The 18050-nt window shown below is 50.9% G+C and overlaps 1 protein-coding gene across 5 annotated transcripts; it reads left to right on the forward strand.

Annotated features, from left to right (window-relative positions):
* The first annotated feature begins 751 nt into the window (after positions 1-751).
* Positions 752-17224, forward strand: LOC117095196 (fatty acyl-CoA reductase 2-like). 5 transcript variants are annotated; one of them, XR_004441858.1, is made up of 7 exons: positions 12397-12539; positions 12726-12833; positions 13193-13504; positions 13977-14180; positions 15478-15647; positions 16203-16276; positions 16887-17224. XR_004441858.1 is itself a non-coding variant. In XM_033231959.1 (4 exons), the coding sequence occupies exons 1-3, from the start codon at positions 1212-1214 to the stop codon at positions 16230-16232; spliced, it is 276 nt and encodes a 91-aa protein (XP_033087850.1). In that variant the 5' UTR covers positions 752-1211; the 3' UTR covers positions 16233-16276; positions 16887-17224. The 5 variants fall into 5 exon arrangements, 1 of the variants encoding a protein (XP_033087850.1); XR_004441856.1 differs by having other exon boundaries at positions 12726-13504; XR_004441857.1 differs by having other exon boundaries at positions 12473-12833.
* Positions 17225-18050: the final 826 nt, after the last annotated feature.

Here is an 18050-nt window from a genome sequence, read left to right on the forward strand (position 1 = left end):
CTTGGCCTTCTGTGGCCTTGGCCAGAGTTGGAATTTCGGCCAAGGCAGGTCAAGCTGACTCTGTGCAGCGTGTAGGTAGCCGGGGCCTGTGCATGTCAGGCAAGTCCAAGTTGGCTCAAAGAGCAACCAGCCACCTCTGCAAGGGTGCGCCTGGAGCAGGTGGGCAGCCACCAACCTCACCCAGTCAAGGAAGCAGGGATTGCCAGGTTCCTACAGCCTGGGGGCTGCCTCCTGATGACTGATTTAGCAGAGTCCTCAGGAAAAGCAGATAGCACTGGGGCCCTACCTGTAGGGTAGAAGAACTGATGTACCCCGACTGGAAGCACGTGAGGTTGTTGACTCATCCACCGACTCCTGGCACACCCTTGCAGAGGTGGCTGGTTGCTCTTTGAGGCAACTTGGCCCTGCCTGGCATGCAGAAGCCTCAGTGCAGCAACTGTGCTACAAATGGAGCCATGTAGAGGAAACGAACAGCAGGCTCAGGAGCAGGGTATATGCTGCCTTTGGGGCTCGTCAGTGCCTCAGGGCTCATATGGCAATGTGTGCTTGTTGGTTGCGAAGAGGCAGACCACAGGCCGTCTTGAGTAGGACTTTGTGTTCAAGTGCAGAAAGCAAGCAGAATTACCACCCAGGGGAGTCGGTCTTCTGTGGCCCTGGCCAGACGTAGAATTTGGAACAAGCTGACTCAGAGCAGCCTGTAAGTTACTGGGGCCTGTGCATGCCAGGCAAGGCCAAGCTGTCTGAAATAGCAACCAGACACCTCTGCAAGGGTGTGCCTGGAGCAGGTGGGCCAGCCAGCAACCTCACCCACTCAAGGACGCAGGGATGTTGAGATTCCCACAGTCTGAGTGGCTGCCACCTAATGGCTGATGGAACAGAGGCCTGAGGAAATGCAGGTGGCACGTTGAAGTGTTTAATCTGTCTTAATTTTTGTATAAAGCAGATGGCACCGGTGCATGCCTCAGGGCTCGTGTGGCACTGTGGGCGACGGAAGGCCGAGTCCCTTGGGTGGTAATCCTGCCTGCTTTCTGCACTTGAGCATAAAGTCCTCCTCAAGACGGCCTGTGGTCTGCCTCTCGCCCTACCTTTAGGGTAGAAGAACTGATGTACCATGTCCATCAGTGAGTGAGTTTGGTGGCTGGTCCACCTGCTCCTGGCACACCCTTGCAGAGGTGGCTGGTTGCTCTTTGAGCTTGCTTGGCCTTGCCCGGATGCAGAAGCCTCAGTGCAACAACCATGCTACACATGGAGCCATATGGAGGAAACGAGCACCGGCTCAGGAGCAGGGTGAGTGTTGCCTTTTGGTCTCCAGTTCATGCCTCAGGGCTTCTATGGCACTACAGCCTTCTTGATTGCAAAGATGCAGACCACAGGCCGTTTTGAGGAGGACTTTTTGTTCAAGTGGAGAAAGCGGGCAGGATTACCACCCAGGAGGCTCGGCCTTCTGTGGCCCTGGCCAGACTTAGAATTTGGGCCAAGGCAGGACAAGCTGACTCGGAGCACCGTGTAGTTAGCTGGGGCCTGTGCTTGCCACGTAAGGCTAAGCTGGTTCTTGGAGCAATGAGTTACCTCTGCAAGGGTGTGCCTAGAGCAGTTGGACCAGCCACCACCCTCACCCAGTCAAGGAAGCAGGGATGGCCAGGTTCCTATAACCTGAGTGACTTCCTCCTGATAGCTGAGGGAACAGAGGCCTCAGGTAAAGCAGATAGCACTGGGACTCTACCTGCAGGGTAGAAGTGATGTACCTCGACTTGCAGCGAGTGAGGTTGGTGGCTGCTCCACCAACTCCTTGCACACCCTTGCAGAAGTGACTGGTTGCTCTTTGAGCCAGCTTGGCCTTCCCTGGCATGCACAAGCCTCAGTGCAACAACCGTGCTACAAATGAAGCCACAGAGGAAATGAGCAGCAGACTCAGGAGCAGGGTGTGCACTGCCTTTGGGGCTCTAGTCCATGCCTCAGGGCTCATATGGCACTTCGGGTTTCTTGGTTGCCAAGAGGCAGACCACAGGCCGTCTTGAGGAAGACTTTATGTTCAAGTGCAGAAAGTCGCCAGAATTACCACCTGGGGGACTCAACTTCTGTGGCCGTGGCCTGACTTAGAATTTGGCCCATGGCCGCACAGGCTCACTCAGAGCAGCGTGTCAGTACCTTGTGCCTGTGCATGCCAGGCAAGGCCAAGCTGGCTCAAAGAGCAACCAGCCTCTTCTGCAAGGGTGTGCCAGGAGCCGGTGGACCAGCCACTAACCTCCCCCACTCAAGGAAGCAGGTATGGCCAGGTTCACACAGCATGAGTGGCTGCCACCTCATGGCTGATGGAGCAGAGGCCTGAGGAAAAGCAGATGGCACTGTGGCCTTACCTTTAGCGTAGGAGAACTGATGTCCCATGTCCTGCAGCAAGTGATGTTGGTGGCTGGTCTGTCTTCTGTTGGCACACCCTTGCAGAAGTGGCTGGTTGCTCTTTGAGCCAGCTTGGCCTTGCCCAGCATGTAGAAGCCTCAGTGCAACAACCGTGCTACAAATGGAGCCACACAGAAAATAAAGCAGCAGGCTCAGGAGCAGGGTGTGCGCTGCCTTTGGTGCTCCAGTCCATGCCTCAGGGCTACTATGGCACTGCGGTCTTGTTGGTTGCCAAAAGGCAGACCACAGGCCGTCTTGAGGAGGACTTTATGTTAAAGTGCAGAAAGTGGGCAGGATTACCACCCAGGGTACTCGGCCTTCTGTGTCCCTGGCCAGACTTAGAATTTAGGAAAAGGCAGAACAAGCTCACTCGGAGCAGTGTGTCAGTAGCTGGGGCCTGTGCATTGCAGGCAAAGCCAAGGTGGCTCAAGAGCAACCAGCCACTTCTGCTAGGGTGGGCCTGGGGTCCGGAGGGTGGTGGCCCTCTGCATGGGGCCTGCAAGCCTGTATTTTCCTTCTGCAGTGCCCTAGCAGAGGTTTCCCAAGAGGCTCTGCCTCTGTAGCATGCTTCTTCCTGGAAACAGTGGGAGGTGGTTTTCCAGGGTGGAAGCCTTCACCAATGGTTAAGCACTGTCTTCTTGATGCTGACCTTGTGATAGTGAGTTCTCATGAGATCTGGTTTTATAGCAGGGTGTGGCACCTTTTTCCTCTCAGTCTGCTCCTTCTCCTGCCACGTGAAACATCTCCTTGCCCCTTGGCCTTCTGGTATGATTGAGAGGCACCTGAGTCTTCCCAGAAGCAGAAGCCACTGTGTTTCCTTTGCAGCCTGCAGAACCGTGAGCCAATTAAACTTTCTTTATGATCATACAGTTAGTACTGTGAACTGAAGCCATGAAATGCCTTCAAGGCCTTTTCCCCATTGTCTTGGCAATCAGTGCTCAGCTTCTTTTCATGCAAATATCTGAATCCTGCGTGAATTTTTTCCCTGAAATTGGACTTTTCTTTTACCACATTGCCAGGCTGTGACAAAGATAGCTGACAGTGTAGAAGCAGGTTCAGAAGTGGATAAAAGACAGAGGTCGGGAGAGTTGGGAGAGCTTAGAAGACAGCAAGGTGAGGAAAACTTTGGAGCACTGTAGAGAATTGTGAAATGCTTGTGATGAGAAGGCTGACAGAAGGATGGACAGTGAAGGCCAGACTTAAAAGGTCTCAGATGAAAATGAGGAATTTCCTGTGAACAAGAGCCAGGGTTCCATTTGATTGGCCTAACAGAGAACGTGGCTGCACAGTGACCCTGCCCTGGAGATCTGTGAAACTATGAACTTGGGGGTGATGATTTAGGATGTATCTTGTGGAATGAACATCTAGGCTGCATAGCTCAAGAGGTGTCCTCTCTGCGTCGAACAGCCTGTGTTATGTAAGAGCCTAAGGAATGACCTCAAGTTGGAACTTCCATTTGAAGGAGAAGCGGAGCTTAAAAGTTTGGAAAATTTGCAGCCTGGCCAAGTGGTCAAAAAGAAAAGTTATTTTCTTTTTGAAAATAGGATAACTAACAGCTAATAGCTAATAAAATATAAAATAGCTAATGGGGAAAATTCAAGAAGGCTCAGGGTATTTGCATAAAAAGGAGCTTAGTGCAAGCAGCCAAGACAAAGGGTAAAAGGCCTTGAAGGCATTTCAGAGACCTTTGCAGTGGCCCTTGCTGTCACAGGTCCTGGGGCCTAGCAGAGATGAATGGTTTCCTGGGCCAGCTGCATGGCCCCGCTTCTGTGTGCATCACGAGGACACGGCTGCCTTCATCCCTGCAGCTCAAGCTCCAGCTATGACTGAAAAAATGCACAGATACAGCTTGGGTCACTGCTTCAGAGGTGGCTGCAAGCCTTGATGGCTTCCACATAGTGTTAAGCCATTAGGTGCACAGAGCAAGAGACCAGAGGCTTGGGAGCCTCCGTCTAGACTCCAGAGGATGTACAGAAAAACCTGAGTGTGCAGGCAGGAGCCTTTCCAAGAGCCAGAGCCTCATGGAAAACCTCTACTAGGGCTGCAAAGAAGGGACATAGAGGGTTGAAGCCCCCACACAGGGAGGCTCCATTCTCCAAACCCCAGATTCATAGACCCACCACCAGCTTGCACCTGAGTGTGGAAAAGCCACAGGCACTCAACATCAACTCTGTCCCTGAGAGGCAGCCTTGGGTGCTGAATGCTGCAAAGCCACAGGCACAGATCTGCCCAAGGCCTTGGGACCCCAGCCCCTACCCCAGTGCCCCGGATGTGGGACAAGGATTCAGAAAGGATGATTTTGGAGCTGTCGGATTGAGTGACTGGCCTCTTGGGTAATGGATGTTCATGTATCCTGTGAGTCCCATCTGTGTTTTGTTTTTCTTTCTGGCAATTTTTTTTTTTCTGTTGCCTGGAATGCTTACCCATTGGCTGTACAATCATTGTACCTTGGAAGTAGTTAACTTGCTTTATAATTCAGAAACTCAGGGGCAGAAAGAACTGTAGCCTTGTCTCAGATGAGACTTTGGGTTTTGGACATTTGAGTAAATGCTGGAATTATTTAAGATTTGGGGGACTGTAGGGAAGGCATCATTGTATTTTGCAGTGTGAGAAAGATAGGAGATTTGGGAGACCAGGGACAGAATAATATGATTTGGCTCTGTGTCCCTACCAAAACTCCTGTGGAATTGTAATGGGAAGAGTTAAAATGTGGGGACTGGTGGATGGTGATTTAATCATGGTGGAGAGTGGAGGTTGGAAGGTGGGGCTGGTGAGGAGCATTGCGGGGATTGTGGTGGGGTTCGGGGGAAAGGCGGGGTGGGAGGCAGGTCCTTCACAAATAGTTAAACAGCATCTTTTTAATGCTGTCCTTCTGATAGTTTGCTTCATGATTTAGGGGCTTTGAGATTCAATGAATACTGGCCTGCTGGGTTTTGGATGTGCATTGGGCCTGTGGTCCCATTTGTATTATTTTTCTGGGAAATTTCTTCCCTTTGGATTGAGAGAGCTTACCCAATGTCTGTACCATCATTGTACCTTAAAAGAACTCCATTTGAAATTCAGAGACTCACAGGCAGAAGAGACTGTAGCCTTGTATCAGATAAGACTTTGAACTTTTTACATTTGAGTTAATGCTGGTACGAGTTAAGGCTTTTGGAAACATTTGAAAAGGCATGACTGTATTTTACTCTGTGAGAATGACATGAGATTCAGGGGGAGGAGGTCCAGGGCAGAATGATATGGTTTGGCTATATTTCTCTAGAAAAACTCATGTGGAATTGCAATCCCAAATGTTGGAGGTGGAGCCTGGTGGGAGGTGATTTAATCATGGATGGGAGGGGGTGGGGTTGGAGGGAAAAAGGGGTGGGTAGGGTGGTGAGGAGTAAGCTGGCTGTAGGGTGGTGGGAGGGTGGGGGTAGTAGGAAGGAGGAGTAGCCTGCTGCAGAGGCAGAGGCTCATGCAAAACCTCTACTAGGACAGTGCACCTGTGGCTTTGCAGGGTGTAGCCCCACGGCTGCTCTCATGGGCTGGGCTGATGTTGAGTGCCAGTAGTTTTTCCATACTGAAGGTGCGAGCTGTTGGTGGGGCTATAAATCTGGGTTTTGGAGGATGATGGCCTCCTGCATAGGGGTTCCAAGCCCATGTTTTTCTTCTGCACTGCCATAGTACGGGTTTTCCAAGAGGCTCTGCCTCTGCCTCAGGCTTCTGCCTGGAAACAGTAGGGGGTGGAGGTGGGTTGGGGAGCGGATCCTTCACCAGTGATTAAGCACCATCTTCTTGATGCTGACCTCGTGACAGTGAGTTCTCATGAACTTCCTCATAGTGTTAAGCCACTGGTTGGATGGAGCATGAGACTAGAGGCTTGGGAGCCTCTGTATAGATTTTGGAGGATGTATGGAAATGTCTGGGTGTCCAGGCAAAAGCCTTCCAAAAAGGCAGAATCTCATAAGAAACCTCTACCAGGGCAGTGCAGAAGGAAAATACAGAGTTGGAGCCCCCACACTGGAGGCCACCATCATGAAGACCCCAGATTCATAGACCCCGCAACAGCTTGTACGGTCCGTGGGGAAAAGCTACAGGCACTCAACACCAGCCCAGCCCATGAAGGCAGCCCTGGGGTGTAAACCCTGCAAAGCCACAGGTGCAGAGCTGCCCGAGGCCTTGGGAGCCCAGCCCTTACCTCCGTGTGCCCTGGATGTGGGACAAGGTTTCAAAAAGGATAATGTTGGAGTTGTAGGATTGAATGACTGGCCTTCTGGGTTTGGAGTTTCAGGGGCCTGTAAGTCCTTTCTGTGTTTTGTTCTTACTGGCACAATTATTCCTTTTGGCTGGGAATGCTTACCCATTGCCTGTATAAGCATTGTACCTTGGAAGTAGTTAACTTGCTTTATATTTCAGAGGTTCATGAGTCTAAGGGTCTGCAGCCTTGTGTTGGATGAGACTTTAAGCTTTGAACATTTGTATAAATGATGAAATGATATAAGACTTTGGGGGATTGTAGGGAAGGTATCATTGTAGTTGGCAATGTGAGAAGGACATTGTTTGGACGAACGGAGGCAAGATGGCGCACTTCCGGGTTCTTCATCCCCCCCCAACTTTTCCCGCGCGCGCGAAAATGCAGCCGACGCCCGGGAAGGTGCAGACCAACTGGGCATGCGCCAGGTGACGTCAATCTGAAGAGACCAAGATTTACCTGGTCGCACCTGCGGAATGCCCCCGGACACGCCCATGCCCTGCCTATCGCCCTCCCACTCCCAGAAAAGCCACTCCGGACCAGTGCCACGCACGGACTTCCCAGCTTCCCCACTGCGGTCGGGACTGTCGGAACTCCGTCCGAGAGCACCATGGAGAACTCTGTGGGCCTCTTTCGCCGGAGGCCAACAGACCTCTCCTTACCCACCTTCTTCCCCTGAAGCTAGGTGACCAAAATAAACCTGCAGTTTTGCTCCTACCCTTGCCTAGTCGCTGGTTCCTTTGCGCCCGCTCTGGTGGTCTTAGAAAAACAAGTCAGACATGAGATTTGGGCCAAGGACAGAATAATAAATTTGGCTCTGTGTCCCTACCAAAAGTCGTGTGGAATTGTAATGGGGAATGTTAAAGGTGGGGCCTGGTGGAAGATGATTTAATCATGGTGGAGAGTGGGGGTTGGAAGGTGGGGGATAGGGAGAATGGGGGGATTATGTTGGGGGTGAGGGGTGAAAAATGATGGTGGCAGGTGGATCCTTCACAAATGATTAAACACAATCTCCTTATTTGTGTCCTTGTGATAATGAGTTATCTTCATGATTTTGGAGCTGTGAGACTGAATGGATACTGGCCTCTTGGGTTTTGGACTTGCATTGGGCCTGTGGTCCCATCTGTGTTATTTTGCTGGGAAATTTCTTCCCGTTGGATTGAGAAAGCTTACCCAATGAGTGTACCATCTTGTATCTTGAAAGAAAAGAATGCCCTTTTAAATTCAGGGACTCATAGGCAAATGAGACTGTAGGCTTGTCTCAGATGAGACATTGAACTTTTTACATTTGAGTTAATGCTGGAATGAGTTAAGACTTTTGGCAACTTTTGAAAAGGTATGATTGTATTTTGATCTGTGAGAAGGACATGAGATTCGGAGGGGTCAGGGTCAGAATAATATGGATTTGCTGTGTTTCCCTACAAAATCTCATGTGAATTGTAATCCTGATGAATGTTGGAGATGGGGCCTGGCAGTAGGTGATTTAATCGTGGATGGAAGGGAGTTGGGGTTGAAAGGAAAAAATGTGGGTAGTGTCAGTAGGAGTGGGTTGCCGGTAGGGTGGTGAGAGGATGGTGGGTAGTAGGAAGGGGGAGTAGCCTGCTGCAGAGCCACAGCCTCATGGAAAACCTCTACTAGGGCAGTGCTGGCTTTGCAGGCTTTAGCCCCCATGGCTGCTCTCATGGGCTGAGCTGGTGTTGAGTGCCTGTAGCTTTTCCATACTGAGAGTGCAGGCTGTTGGTGGGCTTATGAGTCTGGGGTCTGGAAGATGTTGGCCTCCTATGTGGGGTCTCCAAGCCCATATTTTCCTTCCACACTGCCATAGTAGAAGTTTCCCAAAAGGCTCTGCCTCTGCAGGAGGCTTCTGCCTGGAAATAGTAGGCAGTGGTGTGTGTGGTGGATCCTTCACCAATGGTTAATCTTCTTGGTGCTGATCTCCTGATAGTGAGTTCTCATGTGATCCGGTTGTATAATGGGCTGTGGCACCTCTTTCCTCTCTCTGTCTTGCTCCTGCTTCTGCCATATGAAACACTTCATTGCTGCTTGGCCTTCTGGTGTGGTTAGGAGGGTCCTGATCAGCGTGCACCTGCTCAGTGGACCTAGTCAGTTGGGACTTGGTCAGTGAGGCTTATTTAGTGGCAGCGTGGTCAGCAGGGGTCTGCTTAGAGAGGGTCTCAGGGGGATCTAGTGGTGGGGGTTTTGGTGAGTGGGGACGTATTGGCAGCCAGTTGTTTGGTGTCTGGTCAGTGCAAACCTGGGCTGTGGGGCTTGACCAGTGGAGACCTGGTTAGCTGGGGCTTAGTGGTAGCCTGGTCAGCATGGGCTGGGTCACTTGTGAGCAGGTCAAGGGGTGCTATTCAGTGGAGGACTGGTCACATGGGACCTAGTCAGCAGGGCCTGGTGGGTGTGTCCTCATCAGTGAGGCCCTTGCCAGTGGGGCCCTGGTCAGGGCAACCTGGTCAGTGGAATCTAATCAGAGGGGACCTGGTCAGAGAGGACTTGGTCAGTGGTGACTTTTGTAGCACTGGTCTACGGGGTGACCTGGTCATCAGGGACCTGAGCAGTCGGTGCCTGTTCCATGGGGCCTACTTATTAGGGTCCCAATCAGGGGCATCTGGTCACCTCAGGCCTGGTTAGGAGGGGCCTGATCAGTGGCAGCCTGTTCCCTGGAGGCCTGGTCAGTGGGGCCTCATCTGTGGTCAGGCAGTGGGGTCATGATCGGTGGAACCTGATAAGTGAGGCCTTGTCAGTAATGACCTAGTCAGTGAGAACTTGTCAGTAGGGACCTTGTCAGTGAGGCCTTGTCTGTAAGGACCTTGTCAGTGAGGCCTGGTCAGTAAGGACCTGGTCAGTGAGGCCTGGTCAGTAAGGACCTGGTCAATGAGACCTGGTCAGTGAGGCCTTGTCAGGGAGGCCTTGTCAGTAAGGACCTGGTCAGTGAGGCCTGGTCAGTAAGGACCTGGTCAGTGAGGCCTGGTCAGTGAGGACTTGTCAGTAAGGACCTGGTCAGTGAGTCCTTGTCAGGGAGGCCTTGTCAGTAAGGACCTGGTCAGTGAGGACTTGTCAGTAAGGACCTGGTCAGTGAGTCCTTGTCAGGGAGGCCTTGTCAGTAAGGACCTGGTCAGTGAGGACTTGTCAGTAAGGACCTGGTCAGTGAGTCCTTGTCAGGGAGGCCTTGTCAGTAAGGTCCTGGTCAGTGAGGCCTGGTCAGTGAGAACCTGGTCAGTGAGGCCTTGTCATTAAGGTCCTGGTCAGTGAGGCCTTGTCAGTAAGGACCTGGTCCGTGAGACCTGGTCAGTGAGGTCCTGGTCAGTGGAGTCCTGGTCATTGTGTGCCTGGTAGCGGGGGCATGATTAGTGGGGCCTGGTGATGGGAGGTCTAATCAGTGAGGGTGTGGTTAGGGAAGACCTGATGTGTGGAGTCTGGTCAGCAGGAACCTGGTCAGTGGGGACTGCTGAGCACTGCTTGGAGAAGCCAGGTGTATTGTGCATTATCGAGGGCCCTGTGGACCAGCTGGGATGGCCCAGTGGTGCCCAATGGCCCAGTCAAAAGTGGACAAAGCAGGTGTGTGGATGGACCTGGGAGATCTTGCTCAGAGATTCTGACAGGACAAAGGTAAAGAAAGGGCCAGAGTGGCCAGAGAGATGGTCACAGTCTATGGGCTGCACAGGATGGAGGAAGCCAGAGAACAGGCAGTGTGGGCAGCTGGGGTGCAGGGAGAGGCAGGTGCATGCTGGGAGGTCAGATCCTGTGAGGGCTGTGAGGGGTCAAGTGGGGTGGGCTCCAGGTACACCCTCAGTGCAGTGGGTGGGTCTCACCCCAGGCTCCCTGAACCCCAGCCAGGTGATATGGTCACTCCCTCGGGGACTGCTCTCAGGCCCCGGCTAACCATCCTGGGCAGTGCTGTCCCATGTCAGGACTGTCAGGACTGGACTTTCTCAGATCCTGTAGAGGGCACAGCCTCCAGCCTAGGAGGGGCAGCCCCATGGTGCAGCCTGAGCTCTCCATGGGCCTGGAGCATCCCCTGCCAGCCTTGTGCTCCCTCTTCTCCCAGATCCCACTTTTCCAGGGTCAGCCAGCAGGGAGGCCCCATCCTCCCTTCCCTATGTGTCTCCTGGGCTGAAACTTGTGGCAGATTGGGTCAGGGATGGGCTTCCCTCAGGCCCATTTGGGGAGGGGATTGGCTCCCAGCCTGGTGCAGGTCCTCAGCTCTGCCTTGGTTGCCTTAGAGTGAGATGGATCAGTCAGTGCCCTGAAGGTGAAGATAAGAGACTGTCCCTGCTGTTGGGAAGCTGGTCTAGGGATGGAGGACTTAACAGATCCTCCCAGTCTGTCAGGCCTGGGCAGCACTGTCTTTTCTTAGGACTCAGAAAGGCCAGTCCTGAGATGAGGCAGTGCTGCCCAGGGCAGGTGGCTGGGACCTGACAGCAGTCCCCCAGTGAGTGACCACATCACACATCCAGGGTCCGGGAAGCCTGGTCTGAGACATGCCCAGTGCACTGAAGGTGCACCTGGAGCCCACTCCACCTGATGCCTCCACAGCCCTGACCTCCCAGCATGTTCTTGCCTCTCCCTGCACCACAGCTGCCCACCTTGCCTGTTCTCTGAGTTCCTCCATCCTGTCCAGCAGGATGGGATAGACAGGGGGACAGCCTGTGTGCACATTTCCTGGCAAGTGGGAGTGACACACCATCTCTGGGAGGCATCATGGTTCCTGCCAAATCTGACCCCAGGACTCTGTCCTTGAGGTGGTTTTACCAAACCCCAAACCCAGAACTGTGGTTGTGGCTCAGGGGTCAGCACCTGCTAGTGCCAGGACACTACTGGGAGGCTGGGACCTGACCAAAGCCCATGGTGTCTCTGACCTGAGGACAGGGTGTCTTGGCCAGGCCACCAATGGCCATTGGGTCATAGGAGTTCAGCCCCAATGTTTGTCCTTCCCTGGCTCCTTCTGAGTCAGTGCCATCAGGGCCCTGGAGCCCAAGACTCGCATCCAAGGTCCCCTCCAGGATTCCTGGAAGCTCAGCATACTTTATCGCGTGTCATCTGAGAGCAAACGTGTAAAATCGGATGCACAGAAAAATGACTCAAAGTGCTTACTGACTACGAGAAATCTAGGAGCAGCAAGAAGGTAATGGGGAAAGGGAGGGACCTCCATGACCAGTGTCTGCAGAGCCAGGGGTACAGGCACCCAGTGCTGTGGCCTGGCACCAGCTGCCTCTCAGAGGGTGGGTGGCACACTGTCCTTACCCAGAGGACAGCAGGCTGGTCACCAGCTTTTCTACCTGTCCCGGTAAGCATCACATTGCTGGAGGAGAATTTCATCCCAGAGCTTGGACCATCCCTAGCTCAGGGGCTGGGGTTGTCGCTTGGTGACGTAAATGAAAAAACAGGTCCAGATCAGAGTTCCTGATGTTGAACACTCATCCATTCTTTGAATCATGGGAGGGGAGGCCTGGTACTAGGTGGACCTAACCTCTTTGAGGAACCACAGAGCCCAAGGCTGGAAACCTCCAGAATCCTCCACCCCCGATCCTCCCTGGGGACCCCTGTGGCCTGTCTCACCGAGCTCTCTCCCCGGGGACCCCTGTGGCCTGTCTCACCAAGCTCTCTCCCCGGGGACCCCTGTGGCCTGTCTCACTGAGCACTCTTCCATCCGTAGATGTCTCGGCTGCTCTGTGAGGGAGTTCCCTTTCAGGTGTGGGGCTGGGCATGGTCACTCCTGCTGGATGTCTAGATGGTGGAAACCAAGGGCCTAGGGAAATACCAGGTACAGCCTTTCCATGCTCATCCAGCACAGGACAAACAGGCCAGGCAGTGTCAGGAGCCCAGGTCTCCAGCTGGAGGGAATGTCAATCCTGCAGTGGGAACAGGGGCCCATTGTACATCCTAGGCACAGGCACCACAGGTAAGCTGGGCTTGGTACCTACCCCTCCCCGGATTCAGAAAGAAGCCAAACAAGGAGCTTTGTGCAGAATGAAGCCTCCTTCCTTCCAGAAGCACTGCTGACTGTTTGGTGGTTGCCATTTGTGGCAGTGAGCCTTTTCTTTATTCTGAGGTTGGTCTGGTTTCTCCTCTTGGCCCTGACCTAAAGATTATAAAGGAGAACAGCAAGAGGTCCCCAGGAAACGTCCACAGATGGCATTGGAAATAAGTCACCTTCTGAGAAGCACGTCATGTTCTGGGAAGGCTAAGGCATCAAGTAAGGCCTATGGGGTTGGAGGATCCCTGGGCAGGTGGGGCAATCCACAGCCTTGGAGTCTTCCCATGGGAATTGGGAGGTCCCAAGGCAGAGGCAGTGGTTCCACAGGAGGAGTCACAGAGCCAGCAAGGGCTCTCCTGGCCCAGGGAGCAGTCAACACCATGGACTGAACACCTGCTGGGCTCAAAGTCCTGGTCCAGACTGGGGCATGTGGAGCCATGAGGGAACTCGGAGTGGGAGACAGAGAGACAAGTGTGCTCAGAGGGCACCCATTTCTGGAAGTAGTGTGGTCCAGAGATTTTGGCTGGGAAGGACTTCCAGGGTTTCATATGTGTTGTGGAGCTGCTTCCTCTCCCCAGCCTCACCCTGCAGGAATGCCAGTGAATATGTTGCCGCCATCTTGGAGCTCAGTGCCCTCATAGTGTAACGGCACCAGCAGATCTGTCTGTGCACGGACTTCCTGTACTACCTCATTCCTGAGGAGCAATGCTTCTGCAGGGCCTCTGACTTGGTGCACAAGTTCAGACACCATCATCCTGGAGCAGTACCGCACCCTCACTAGCCAGGGTGTTGATGACTTCCTCAAGGCCAAGCCCACGTTCAAGGCTTCAGAGTTCATTGATGCACTTGTGCTGAGCAAGGCAGGCTTCTCCGGGATCTTAATTCAGGAGGTAGAATGGGGCTTGAGATCAAGCATCTGATGAAAGAACTTGCACTTGATCTGGAGGGCTCTGGGGAGCCATGGAAGGTGCTGGAAAAAGGAGTGACAGATTCATTTTAGAGACGACTGTAGAAGGCTGCCTAGGAGCGAACAAGAGCCAGGAGACCAGGGAGGGAGCTTGTGGGGCAGGTCTGGAGATGGCAAGGGAGGGATCCTGCTTGGATGAAAGGTCTTCAGGCACTCTCATGTTACACTCAGGTGCCCTCAGAGCTAGTATATTGAGTCTTACCTCCAGGATGAAAATGGGAAGGAGTTGTCAGACGAGGACATAGAAATGGAGGCTGGCATATTCATGAGTGCCGGTGGTGGTCCCGGTGTGGGACTACTGTGGGAACAGGGGTCTTTCCATTCAGGGATGTGGTGGATGGACCCTACGTCACTCCATTCTGCCCTTCCTTTCCCTCCTCCCATTCTCCTAAAAGCCTCAGTGCATGGGCGCTGTTCATCCTCTGGTGCTGAAGCAGCCAAGAGTCACAAGCCTGCCTGGCTGTCTCTTAGGATATGACAGCAGAGCCAGTGGCCTCTACTGGATCCTGTACAACTTCACAAAACACCCAGACACCAGGAGTGCTGCCAGCACATGGTGCAGCAGTTCTGAGGGAACACAGTCCTGAAGACATTGAATGGTGGGTGCAGGGCCTCATGGCCTGTTCCCCAGCCCCTCTCATTGGCTCTGGTCCAGGTGGTGAAGGGGGATTCACCTGCCTCAGCCTCCTGAATAGCTGGGATTACGGGCACACACCACCACGCCCAGCTAATTTTTTTTTTTTTTTTTTTGTATTTTTAGTAGAGACGGGGTTTCACCGTGTTAGCCAGGATGGTCTCAATCTCCTGACCTCGTGATCCGCCTGTCTCGGCCTCCCAAAGTGCTGGGATTACAGGCGCCCAGCTAATTTTTGTATTTTTAGTAGAGACGGGTTTTCACCACGTTGGCTAGAATGGTCTTAATCTCCTGACCTCGTGATCTGCCCGCCGTGGCCTCCCAAAGTGCTGGGATTACAGGTGTGAGCCACCGTGCCCGGCTGGTTCTGACATTTTTAAGAAAGTTTAGGCTGATGCTATGGTAACTCAGTTATTCATGATACATGTCATCTTGTAAGTAGGAGTATTCAATATTCATGATTTTGAAGCTGTTTCAGAGTGCTATAATCACCCCCCTTGACAGACTTCAGAATTCGTTGAAAATCTCTGGAAATAATTAGCAAGTTATTATCATAGGCTCTAAACAGACCTTCAAAATGCATTACATAGTATTGGTAAAACAGAGTGTCAGTCTGCCAAAAGTAGTCACTTTGATTTGATTTGCCTTGAATGAAATTTTTAAAATGTAAAGCTAAAGTCTTCAAGATCGCTGCAATGGGTTTCTATGGGACAACACTGAACAGGGCTGCCACTGAAACACCTTGGATGAGAGCCTCAAACTCCCTGAACACAGCATCCAGCACACTACTGGGAGAATGACTGGGACTCAAAAATGTGTGCAATGAATGTACTTATGAGCTTGTTGGAGAGGAAGTAAAGAGGTTGTATGTAATTACCTCAAATTAGTACCACTACAGAGTAATCAGTACTGGTAAAGTAAAAGTAGCGCTAAAGTAGTACTAATAAAGTAGTACTAATAGTCCTACACTAGTAGTAGTAATAAAGTGGCATTGCTGTTGATTCTATCCGTCTACCTACCTACCTGTCTGGATGGGAGGGCACAGGATTTGACTGATAAGATTGGGCTTAGCAGTGAAAAGAGCTCATGCATGCTTTGAGCAGGTATGCACTCAAACTTGGTATCATGTGACTGTTCTGAATTCCAGAACCATGGCTAAAGGGTGGAAGTTTTGTTTGACTGTGTCTCACGTTTTCCTTTTGGTCTATTGTCTAACACATGTTGCTAGAATTCTTTTTACTCTGACTACCTTTTATGTGCAGACAACGCCGTTATTGATGAGATCACACCCAAGCAGATCGGAAATTGGCCCAATACTAAAACCTACACCAAGGCCTTGGGAGAAATGGTGGTGCAGCAGGAAAGCAGGAACCTAACCATCGCCATCATAAGGCCCTCCATTGTGGTAGCAACGTGGCATAAGCCTTTCCCAGTAAGCCCACTTACCTGGATTCTGTGTTTTGCTTTCAAACTAAGGTTTTTCTAGCCCAATTATTTTCTGATGTCTTTCTTCTTCTTCTCAGGATTTATAGCTAAGTGCGACCAATCAAATATGAACCCATTATACTAGGGCAAAATCCCACTTTGGGATCATGAGGCTCTTCTGGCAGTTACCCTGACTATCTTAGAGTTGGATGGAGATCTTAAATTAGCTTCTAACTACTCTAGTCTCAAAATTCCCATGGGTGATGTTTTTATATCTTGGCTCTCCCACTATAGCTTAAACAGACCAGAATGTTCTTGATGGCCAACTTGGTAGTATTGCAACTAACTGCCAGGGTAAACAAGAGTCACAAAGCTCACAGAAGGATCTCAGTTTGGGAATAGTAATTTTTTTTTAACCTCAGTATACTGCTGTGTCCTGAAAGTACTTTGAATTATACTGTCTTCTTCAAAGCAAGTCTGTGAATCTTTGGGGGCAGATAAATTCCAGCTCCACCACTTACTGGCAATGCAACATTTTTGAGTTGTTCTTTCCATAAAACAGGACAGATACTACTTTGGAGAGTTGGTTTAATGAGACAATGTATGAGGAGAGGAGTGCTCAGACTCTACTAAAAGGTGGGTCCCTACTAAAAAGGCTCAATTAATATTAGTCCCTTCATCTTCTCCTCCCATATCTCTCGTCTCCCATTATACACATTTCGACTTTTATACTGTAAGGTAAAGAGACATAATAAGGTCAGCTGAATGGCTTGGGGCTTAGGAAACAAACTCAAAAAGACATTTCCCTCTAACTACTCTTAAGCATAATCTTTCCTGTAACATCTTTAAGCAAGTCAGCACACATTACTACCAATCATGTTTTCAACGTTCTCCTAAAGAGGCTAAAATCAGGACTGAGGTGGAGAAGTATGGTTGGTGAATTGTTTAGCAGATCATGATATAAGGACAAGATCCACTGTAGCCCTTAAGATGTCATAAAACACCACAAAATCATTCATGGCTCCTGCTATGAACAGCAATCCTGGCCAAATTTTAATTATTGGACAAAGTGCAGAAAATAGCCAATGCTTTGCCATTGATCTTTGGGATCTTAATAATACTGAATTAGATAGTTCTATTAGCTGGGGTCTCAGTGCCCTTGTTTGAAATTTATTGAGATTAGACTGCAGATGTTCCAAGATAACAATTTTCTAAAATGTGTAACCAATGGAAATCTTTCTTTTAGGGTTGGGTTGATAATCTAAATGGACCTACGTTGATAATCTAAATGGACCTAGCCGACTCATTATTGTGATATGTATAGAGATGAAGAAAGAACTCTGAAATGTAGTGGAGGAATAGTAACACAATTCTTAGTGCTGGCTTAGTTTCATTGATCCAAAAACGTAAATGCTACTTTACTATCAATTGAAGCATATTATTTCAACTATTCTGGTTATAATATGAAGGCAGGATGAAATTATTTTTATTCTTTTAGAATTTTTTAATCAGGAAAACAGGTAAAGTGCTATCAATTACTATTTAAGAGTTCTATTTTGAAAAGTCTTTGAGAATTAAGGATTTTTCATTTTTTTTTAAAAAAAAAATCTTTTTTAAACTTAAAAATAAAACCAGCAAAAGTGTTATAAAAATGAAGCAAGTAGCACAAAAAATGCCCACCTGCCACTCTATGTACACTAACGCAATATTTGTCACAGTTTTGCACAATATTATAAAAAATATCGCAGACAGTACAAATTAAGGCCCTTATTTCTCATAGGACATCAAGCCTTATGACCTGGTGGGGTGGGAGGGAAGATGCCACTTAATTATTGCACCATTTTGAGAAACAGAACTCGCTAAGGCGAATAGTGGTCTTTTCCCACCTGGCCTTCAGTCACAGATGGGGGCTGGGGCGGTGGCGTCGTCTTCAGACCCTCTGTAGCCACACTGTGCCCTGTCCGCTTCTCTGGGTGCAATAAATACCAGTCACAGTTTGGGAGGGGGCCGTGCGCAGGTGGGCGGGGGCGTCTGGGCTGCATGTGCAGGGCTCCTGTACAGGGCAAGGTGGGCGGAGCGCGAGAAAGCGCGGTGGCACCAGTGGCCCTGAAATGGCCAGTGGCCCCTGTGCTTGGGGTGGTGGAGCCATAGCTTGTCTGAGTGAGCAGCTTCCAGCTGCATCCATCCCAGTGGCAGTGGTCGGGCTTGTCACTTGTGTGCTGCGCAGATGTGCCTTCAGGTGAGATTTCTTGCTGTGGGGCTTGCTCTAGCCGCACAGTCATACATGGTGGTGCCTTTCCCAGGCCAGGAGCGGCCGCTACTCTTGGGCTTGGCCTCCAGCAGCTCCAGTGGGGACGCCGGCGCCACCACGAGGAGACCGCGGGCGACTGGGGGTGCCAGGTCTAGGCCC

The sequence above is a fragment of the Trachypithecus francoisi genome, unplaced genomic scaffold (assembly GCF_009764315.1).
Source record: "Trachypithecus francoisi isolate TF-2019V2 unplaced genomic scaffold, Tfra_2.0 Lachesis_group13, whole genome shotgun sequence".
NCBI classification, from domain to species: domain Eukaryota; kingdom Metazoa; phylum Chordata; class Mammalia; order Primates; family Cercopithecidae; genus Trachypithecus; species Trachypithecus francoisi.

Coding starts and splice junctions, on each gene's coding strand:
- LOC117095196 (XM_033231959.1), top strand. CDS start 1,212: ATGCAGAAGCCTCAGTGCAACAACCATGCTACACATGGAGCCATATGG. Junction 1,288..15,477: donor AGCACCGGCTCAGGAGCAGG/GTGAGTGTTGCC, acceptor TTTTATGTGCAG/ACAACGCCGTTATTGATGAG. Junction 15,648..16,202: donor CGTGGCATAAGCCTTTCCCA/GTAAGCCCACTT, acceptor TCCATAAAACAG/GACAGATACTACTTTGGAGA.